This window comes from Littorina saxatilis, unplaced genomic scaffold, assembly GCF_037325665.1.
Source record: "Littorina saxatilis isolate snail1 unplaced genomic scaffold, US_GU_Lsax_2.0 scaffold_123, whole genome shotgun sequence".
NCBI classification, from domain to species: domain Eukaryota; kingdom Metazoa; phylum Mollusca; class Gastropoda; order Littorinimorpha; family Littorinidae; genus Littorina; species Littorina saxatilis.
Window position 1 is genome coordinate 59,204 of NW_027128161.1, and position 9,945 is coordinate 69,148.

Consider the following 9,945-nt stretch of genomic DNA (forward strand, 5'->3'; position numbering starts at 1 on the left):
CTGGGAGATCGGACAAATCTTCACACTTAATCCACCAGGATTCGAACCCTCGACCTTCCGATTAAGAGGCCGACGTCTTACCACCCCGCCACTGCGCCCGTCACTATATCGATTCATTCCTTTTATGTTTACATTCACTCAAGTCAGTCAAGATAGACAGGGAACCGAGACGTGGGTGACGGTATGATTGTTTGTGTGTAGAACGATTCCCAGAAAATTACTGAACAGATCTTAATGACATTTTACAAACACATTCTTCCAGATGATATCCCTAGACTGGAAAGGCCATCCTTGCCCTACCATATTCAGCAAACGAATTAATTTTAAATGAGTAAGTGTCTATAAAATGGACACTACAACACAAACAAAATCAAATTTACAAATGCAAGGTTCTTGCGTAAAAATCGTCAAAAACGGAACAAGTTTTGCATGTTGTTAAGAAGAACAATCAAATTTGTATCCAAAACGGACAGTTTTGTTCACCTATCTTGTCAAACAATGACGTTATTACATGCTTATTGACCCCTTATTAACATTTTGTAAGTGATTCTTCCTATTCCATTTATTCATAACACATATTTTACAGTAAGTTTACGCCTATAATTGTACCCGATGAATATATATAGGTTACACACTCCGAGTTCTGAATATCGTGCATATTTTCCCTAGGGTCGATTTTCAGGTATTACCGAGCCTCTGGCGAGGTAATACCTGAAAATCGACCCTAGGGAAAATATGCACGATATTCAGGACGAGGTGTGTAAGCTTTTTAACCCATTACTCCGACGTTTTCATTAAAAAACCTAACTTTTTGACACAAACTTTGCGAGTGCCTGTTTACTGCTCATCAAACCTTCTGCCACCGAAAATCGTGTCATGATATTCATGTGCGAAACGAATCCCCCTTTGTCTTTTTGTTTCCAGGATTTGAATGCATTTGATACTGTGCAGTTACCGGCTGGTTTCAGTCGGTTACCCGAGCTGGCATTCGTCACAACTGCGAAAGACCGCATTCTGATAATCTTCGCTTCACAGCTAGCGGACGGGAGAGAATGATACCCGAAGGGAAGTAACTCATTTTGGACCTGAGTTCAGCGGGATTCGAAAGACCGCGTGTGTGATTTTACAAGCGATGAAGATGATTGCTGAGTTTGTGCTTATTCGAGCCTTTGTGCTTCAGTGTTCAAATTTGTATTACCTACTTCTTCAATCGTCACTTACTGATTTAGGTGAGCCTAACTTTGATGTCTGTCGTTGTCTTAGGCGAGGTATCTGTCTGGGGGAAACGGCGCACCACTGTCGATTTGTTTTTATGCGGCAACCCATGTAGCCTAGTGGTCTCTGTATGTCCAAGATCCGACCTACTTCGCCACCTTTTATTCTAACAGTATCACCAACTTTGAAAATGGCAATTTCCATGCTGGTCAACTTGAGCCGAAGATACTACATGTGCAGCAAACGACAGATCCTGCAGCAGAGGGTGCGTATCGCTAGCGCTAGCGAGACGCACCGGCAGCAGACGATAGATCTGTAGCAGACGACCGATGAGACAGCCTTGTTCTGTTGAACCACCCAGCTGAAAAAGTACCACACGATGTACTATAGTATACTATAGTAAACTATAGTAAATGTACCCTGTACTATAGTAAACTATAGTAAATGTACCATGTACTATAGTACATACTGTAGTACATGGTACTTTGTACTATAGTACTGTGAAGTAAATGTACCATGTACTATAGTACTTTGTGGTACAGTAGAGTACTTTGTACTTTGTACTATGGTACTTTTTAGTGAATGTACCATAGTACTATAGTACCTAGTACTTTGTACTATGGTACTTTTTGTGAATGTACCCTGTACTACAGTAGTACTATAGTACCTAGTACTTTGTACTATGGTACTTTTTGTGAATGTACCATGTACTACAGTAGTACTATAGTACCTAGTACTTTGTACTATGGTACTTTTTGTGAATGTACCATGTACTACAGTAGTACTATAGTACTAGTTAGGAGACTGCCGGTACTTTTTTCAAAAAGTACTACGTATCATTGCGCGAAGGACATGCACCATTCATTTTGCAAACGTGCATGTAACATGAATACATCTGCAGAATGATAATGTTTTTCTATTGATGATTTATTCAATTTCATTTTTTAGTCCTTTTGGACAATTTTCCAAGAATGAATGTTAAGCACTTCATCTCTGCTCACACAGTAAAATGCGGTAAACAGACAACTGGGAGTTACTGTCAGCCATTTTGTTTTTTTAAAGTTTCAGAGCGGGCTGTTCAACTCATGTTAGTTTGTTCACACTTGCAAGGTAAGTGAAACAGTATATATTGTGTCCAGGTTATAACAAAAGCCCATTTCCTAATGTGAGTGCTACCTGGGATCAAACATTGTTGGGCATGTTGTAGAGAAACGTCTTGTCATTTTTGTTCATGGTTACCTTACTCAATTTTTTATTTTCAGTTTTAATGCAACATGCATACATTAATTTCTGTTTGAATTGCTGCAAGAAAGTCCGACAGAATGGATAGCGAAAATAGTGATTGAAGAGTTGTATTTAAAACACAGTCAGATGAGTACGGGTTGGTTAGATTGTATCAACATCTTTATTTTTCTCAAACACTGTACAAAAGGAAGACGTGGAACTTGCGAAGAAAATGCGAAAAAGTGTTTGTGGGTTATCGTCCCTAGTCACATGCTGGCGGCGAAAACAAAATGGCGGATCGCGTAGGTACCGATCGCGTGCGTGGTGGTGGTAAATTGTGCTCGGCTTTTTGTTGCAAGAACGCCCGTTGCAAACAGAGCTGCTTCGGGAAAACTTTCCACAAGTTCCATAAAGAAGAAAAAAGGTGGGTTGTGCAGTGATTATTTCATCAGGTTTACCTTCTTCAGAATGAGAATGAATGCCGCAATGGCTCGAGTCAACTCACTCAGTAGACTACAGCGTCAGCGAGTACTTACGACTGTGAGTGTGAGTCAGCAGTCAGTACAAAACAACAGTTTACACTTGATGACAAACTACCCGTGGGCATATTTGCCGAAACCTTTATCAAACCTTGCTTACGGGAAAACTACAGTACAAAGGTACATCACTCATCCGTTTTGCGTTCAGGCAGAGCGTTAGATTTAGACTGAAGATCTGATTTAGCTTTTTTTGTCTTTCCTTTTTGCTTAGTTTAACAATAACATTGTTGTTTTTATTGTCAAACTAGGTGCAGAATATGGATGCAATTCACAAGGCGAGAGGACTTTGAAAAGCTGCAGCCAGCTGATGTTCAAGGTCTCAAGCTTTGTACTGATCACTTTGAGGCCAACCAGTAAAACAATCCTGCAGAGAGGATCACTTGTGTGGAATGCTGTCCCGACATTGTTTGCAGTGCCCAATCCACCACCGAAGGTTATTTATTTATTGGTTTTAGGTTTTTGCAAATCAAAGAAGCACACTAATAAATGCAGGTTGACTCTGAGTAATGACAAGTTTGAGGCTGATGTAAGAATTGAAAAAAAAAGCATTGTTCCCATCAAATAATGCCTGTTTGCATTTAGCGCAAAATAATGATAAGGCCAACAAAAAAAAGTTACTTATTTTGGATTGACGTCTTGATTATGATGATATGATGAACTTATTTTGCCAAAAAACAGCCCCAAATGGCAAAAAAAGTATAGGGTCGGCGTCAACAACAAAAAAGTTGTATGTTTCTGGTCACCTGACCCTACCTATGTTTTCCCGATGACCCTAGACTTTTGTTTTTGCATTTTCAAAAATAAAAGGGGTATTCGAAAATCACTTGTTTTCCTGTTTTTCAACAAAATAAGTTAAAAAGATGGTTTAAAAAAAAAAGTTTAGAAAAAAAATCTCCACCTTTAGTCATGTTAGGCCACAAAAAAAGTCTGTTAAAGGTAACATAGGCCCCCCCAAAATAGCGTCGGTAGGTCGGCTTTTTATTTTTGTATTTTAGCCATCTGAATATTTTAATTTTATTTTTTAATGCCCCCCAAAAGTCTAGGGCCGGTGGGAAAAAAATAGGGTCGGTCCGGATATCGTAAACAGATTATTTTTTGTTTTGCCTTACCAGAAACATACACTTTTTTGTGTGGCCTAAGACCAATGCCATGAAATTGGGAGAATTGTTTCATTGGGACTGGGTGTTGGTTGTGAGTTTGTCAGTTAAAGAGCTGTGCATTTGCAGGTTGCTAGTGGGAGGAAGCCACCATCGCAAAGGGTAGCTACAAATGAAGCCAGCACCGACCTGTCGCCTGATGCACAAATTGTTCAACCAGGTAAGAGATTTTTAACCATGAAGAACACCCTGACATCAAAAAATGTTTAAACCCATCCATTACATAGTTGATAATTGCTGTATAGGGTGACGGGCGCTGTGGCGGGGTGGTAAGACGTCGGTCTATTAACTCGGAAGGTCGAGGGTTCGAATTCCGGTCGCGGCCGCCTGGTGGGTTAAGTGTGGAGATGTTTCCGATCTCCCAGGTCAACTTATGTGCAGACCTGCTAGTGACTTATCCCCCTTCATGTGTACACGCAAGCACAAGACCAAGTACGCACGAAAAAGATCCTGTAATCCATGTCAGAGTTCGGTGGGTTTTAGAAACACAAAAATACCCCGCATGCTTCCTCCGAAAGCGGCGTATGGCTGCCTAAATGGCGGGGTAAAAACGGTCATACACGTAAAATTCCACTTGTGCAAAAAAATGAGTGCGTGTGAAAGTTTCAGCCCACGAACGCAGAAGAAGAAGAAGAAGAAGAAGCTGTATAGGGTGGATGCATGGATGGATGAAATTGTACCTGTAGTTCCCACACGTAAAGATGTTATTTTATGTGTTTTGTGTGTGTGTTTTCTTTTTTAGATGACATTCAGGCGATCCTGGAGGACATAGGATGTAAAGCATCAAAGTCGTCATCTTCCCCATCCCCTCGTGAAGCGGAACTTCGGCAGAAGGTCAACAAACTGAGGAGCAAGGTTTTCCGATTAGAAAAGAAAACGATGGAACCCCGTGTAAAACGAGCGAGTAAATTAGCCAAGCCTCCCAAGGAAGACTTTGTAATAGAACAGTTGTCTCATATATTATCAGGCGAGGCGAGCTATTTTGCCATTTATGCCTGTTACATATTTACCGGTTATCTGCTGCTGTGTCCAATCCTGGCAGAGACGGGAACGCATGTTACCAAGGAGCCGAAGGAGAGTCAATGAGATGGGAGAATGTGATTAACAATTGCCAACTCTCTCCGTACAAAGAGGGTCCAAAGTTGTATCAAAATATAGATGGTCGGCAATTCAAAATAAAAAAAGACAATAGACAAAACATGTACTTCGGCTCATAGAGCCTTCTTTAATTTTTGACTCATTAAGTCCATGCTCCGAGAGTCCTTTTTTTAATTTTGAATTGCCTACCATCTATATTTTTATACATTTTCAAAAAGATTCAACAGTCACCTTCCGTTATTCTTGAACTTGGCTATCCCAGCCTTACCTCAACATTCGATATTCCTGTGATATTTTTGACGTAAAATCAATTTTTACTGTAAAACTCTTCGGCAAGAGGATTGGTCCAAGCAAACAAATAATAAACTTGTTAAGATTTTTCCTGATATTTCCGATCAATTGCCTATGGTTTTATTTAGCTAAAAGATTCAAACGTCACACCTATGACTCATGGCTATTTTTAAGGGGGGAGTAGCATCCCTGGTGTGTTGTTTGTGATGTACCTTTTAGTCTGTTTACAGTAACATAGGCACACAAAAAGAGGGTCGGTAGGTCGGCTTTTCTTAATTTTTTTTTTTATGACCATCTTTTTAAATTATTTTGCAAAAAAACAGGAACAAAATTGATTTTTTTTTCTTTTTCTTTTTCTCCAAATGCCAAAAAAAAGTCTAGGGTCGGCGGGGGAAAAATAGGGTTGGTCGGGATACCGTAAACAGACTATTTTGCTTTGTTTTGCCTAAGCAATGACTAACAAACTTTCTTTAGGGTCTGACATTGTATATACTATACAATTTTTGGGGTATTAACTAAATACATGTATACAGTTTTTGATTCCTTTTATACTTTTTCACAAATTAGCTCCCCTCCCCCCCCCCCTTTTCTTTTTGTAGTCTGCCCTGGGGGCGGGAGGTCTCCCAATTTCGGTTTCTAGGGTCACCTTATGCTTCCATATGAGCTGAGAACTTAATTTAAAATGGGCCTCGATTTTTTTTTATTTGTATTTTGTAATTGTGCCTTTGTCCAGTCACATGATTTCACTTTGTACTTAAAAACTTGGCACTGTCATCATTTATTGCTATTTATTGTTCAGTTGTTCAGTATTTATTGCTATTGGGCATCAGTTGTTCAGTTGCCCTGTTTCGAATGAGCCATGCATGCATTATGGATGTGTTTAGCGAATTGGGATACCTAAAGCAATGTAAAAGAAACAATGTGAAGCAAACATATAGCACCAAATAAAATAACCGAATCAGAATGGAAACTTCTTCGGTGTGTGTGTGTGTGTGTGTGTGTGTGTGTTTGCTGTTTTAAATACCGAAAATGTGAAAATAAAGCAAGTCACAGCATGAGAAAGATCGACTGTACTAGTCATGACAAAGCAGGAGACAGCCTGGTCAGCATGTAGAAAAGGGGAATAACTCGTATTTAGCCATTCTCATTTCTAAGCATGCCCAATGAGGAAGTTATCCTTCTTCCCATTGTAGTTTCTTTGTTTTTCTCTAGCCAAAAATGCCATTATTGCATTTAGATAGATCTGCGAACAAACGGGAGGTCACAACAAACGGTTGAGGAGGAAATCAGGAAGTCACAAAGTGTACATTCACTACATGTATCATGTGGTCGAATCTCGATCTTCCCAGTGTGGTAAGCAAGATGTGCAGATTGTTTTTGTTTGAACACACTGATTTACAGCTTTGATTTTAATTTGAAGTGTTCATCTCTGTTCAGCCACCCGGTTCTCTCCCACTGTTTCTCGCCCAGACCTCCAGTTAGATCTACGTCCAGTCAACAGATAAGAAGTGAATCACAGTGGACGCAGAACCATTCAATAGAAGTTGGCAGAATAATTTCTCACCCCTAGCTGGTAAGTTCTACAGTAAGTTTATGTGATCATAGGCTGGAAAAGCTGACATAATGAAGTTTTGATTTGTATGTTAACTACTTCGGGGTCTCCACTCAATGATAATGTATGGTGTATGAAGCATGCGCGCGCGCGTGTGTGTGTGTGTGTGTGTGTGTGTCCCCAGTATACTATGTGTTTGTGCCTGTCTATATCCCTGAGAGAGTTGATGAACGGGGAAACGGGCGATTGTGCCGTTTCCTTGTGAAATGGGGGCGCCATATGTCCATTAATTGCATATTGAGCATTATATGCATAGAATGCATTCTATGCGCATAGAAGGTGTTCTTAGAAACAGTATATGCGCATAGAATGCATTTTGTGCATAGAATGCATTCTATGTCATTCGTAAATTTGTATCTGAACAAAGAATTTATTTGTATAACATAAAATGTTATTCTATAAATGCTATAGAATGTAGTTCTATGCATTGGATTCAATTCTATACTTACAGGATTTGAATCTTTGTTACAGAGTAAGATTTCATATATTTGAATTTGATTCTTTGTTTTAAAAAAAGAGTTGTTGAACTTGAATTTAATCCTATGCTATAGAATTAAATTATATATGTAAAATGCATTCTATGGTGATCATAGAATGAATTGCGCGGCACATAGAATACATTTTGCACAAAGAATGACTTGTACACATGGAATACATTGTGAACATTTCATATATTGTGTACACAAAGAATCAAATTCTGTGATATATCACAATCTAATCAATTCTGTAACATAGAAATGCATTTTATAACAAGGAATGTTGTTCTCTAACATAGAATTCTTTCAATGTAAAGAATGTCATTCACTGTTATATAATTCAATTCGACGTAGAGAATAAAAATGTTATGTTATACAAATGAATTGTTGATTCACATACAAAATGCATAATACTAAAGAATACTTTCTATGTGCATAGAAAGCATTCTATGCAAAGAATGCTTTCTGTGCGCAGATAATGCATTCTAGATCTATGCACAAAGAAAGCGATTTTATGCGTATAGAATGCATTCTCTATGCATAGAACACATTACACGCATAGAATGCACAATATAGAATTAATAGACACATGGTGCCCCGTATTCAGTTGCTTTTCCTAATTCATAAAACAGTGTCACTAAGAAATTAACAAGGAGAAAAAGAAAGAAAACGGTCATATTTCCTTTTGTGTTATCTTTTGGTGCATGGGTTCATGGGGGTTTCAAATCCTGTTACCGACAGGTTCACAGTGTACCGCGACATTGCTTCGACCACCAAAAAATGATGCTTACATACGATTGCATTGGTGTGCTCTCTCTCTCTCTCTCTCTCTCTCTCTCTCTCTCTCTCTCTCTCTCTCTCTCTCTCTCTCTCTCTCTCTCTCTCTCTCTCGCTTTCACACACACACACATACACACACTTCACCATCCTAAATCATTTCACAATGATGTGTACAGTTACGTGTGTGTGTGTGTGTGTGTGTGTGTGTGTGTGTGTGTGTCACAATATAATGGCTTGACAGCTGTTCAAGTTGCCTGTTCAATTTCTGCGCAGATTCTACACACACCTCACGTACAGCACCTTGATGAGGACTGACGGTGGACTTGTGATGGCTTTATACCCTGCTGCATGTAGAACATCACAGTGCAATAATGGTTGGGTGGTTGTCTTTTATGAGAAAGACTTCAATTGATACACTCCCCCTTTTTTACATTTAGTCAAGTTTTGACTAAATGTTTTAACATCAAGGGGGAATCGAAACGAGGGTCGTGGTGTATGTGCGTGCGCGTGTGTGTGTGTGTGTGTGTGCGTGTGTGTGTGTGTGTGTAGAGCGATTCAGACTAAACTACTGGACCGATCTTTATGAAATTTGACATGAGAGTTCCTGGGTATGAAATCCCCGAACGTTTTTTTCATTTTTTTGATAAATGTCTTTGATGACGTCATATCCGGCTTTTCGTGAAAGTTGAGGCGGCACTGTCACGCCCTCATTTTTCAACCAAATTGGTTGAAATTTTGGTCAAGTACTCTTCGACGAAGCCCGGGGTTCGGTATTGCATTTCAGCTTGGTGGCTTAAAAATTAATTAATGACTTTGGTCATTAAAAATCTGAAAATTGTAAAAAAAAATAAAAATTTATAAAACGATCCAAATTTACGTTTATCTTATTCTCCATCATTTGCTGATTCCAAAAACATATAAATATGTTATATTCGGATTAAAAACAAGCTCTGAAAATTAAATATATAAAAATTATTATCAACATTTTTTTTTCGAAATCAATTTAAAAACACTTTCATCTTATTCCTTGTCGGTTCCTGATTCCAAAAATATATAGATATGATATGTTTGGATTAAAAACACGCTCAGAAAGTTAAAACGAAGAGAGGTACAGAAAAGCGTGCTATCCTTCTTAGCGCAACGAATACCCCGCTCTTCTTGTCAATTCCACGTGCACTGCCTTTGCCAGGGGAGGTGGAGTGACGATGCTACGAGTATACGGTCTTGCTGCGTTGCGTTGCGTTCAGTTTCATTCTGTGAGTTCGACAGCTACTTGACTAAATATTGTATTTTCGCCTTACGCGACTTGTTTTTTTTTCGGGGGGGGGGGGGGGGGGTCCGGGTGACTGACTGACTGACTGACTGAATGACTTTTGAGTTTTAACGTCCTCTTAGGACCAATTGGCCTATCTTGGGACAAGTAGGGGTTATATGCTACGTGGGGTGGGGGGCAAAACGCTGAAAAGACATACAGAAAAAGAACACATATATACGATCGTGTTATAGTTCTGGAAACCTGTTGTTGCGGTATTTCAAAATGGGGATTGAAGTGA

The 9,945-nt window shown here is 39.2% G+C and overlaps 1 protein-coding gene across 1 annotated transcript; it reads left to right on the forward strand.

Moving 5' to 3' along the window:
* The first annotated feature begins 2,625 nt into the window (after positions 1 to 2,625).
* LOC138956540 (uncharacterized) lies at positions 2,626 to 6,488 on the forward strand. Its single transcript, XM_070327876.1, has 3 exons — positions 2,626 to 3,411; positions 4,205 to 4,295; positions 4,878 to 6,488. The coding sequence occupies exons 1-3, from the start codon at positions 3,286 to 3,288 to the stop codon at positions 5,219 to 5,221; spliced, it is 561 nt and encodes a 186-aa protein (XP_070183977.1). The 5' UTR covers positions 2,626 to 3,285; the 3' UTR covers positions 5,222 to 6,488.
* The last annotated feature ends 3,457 nt before the right edge of the window (positions 6,489 to 9,945 follow it).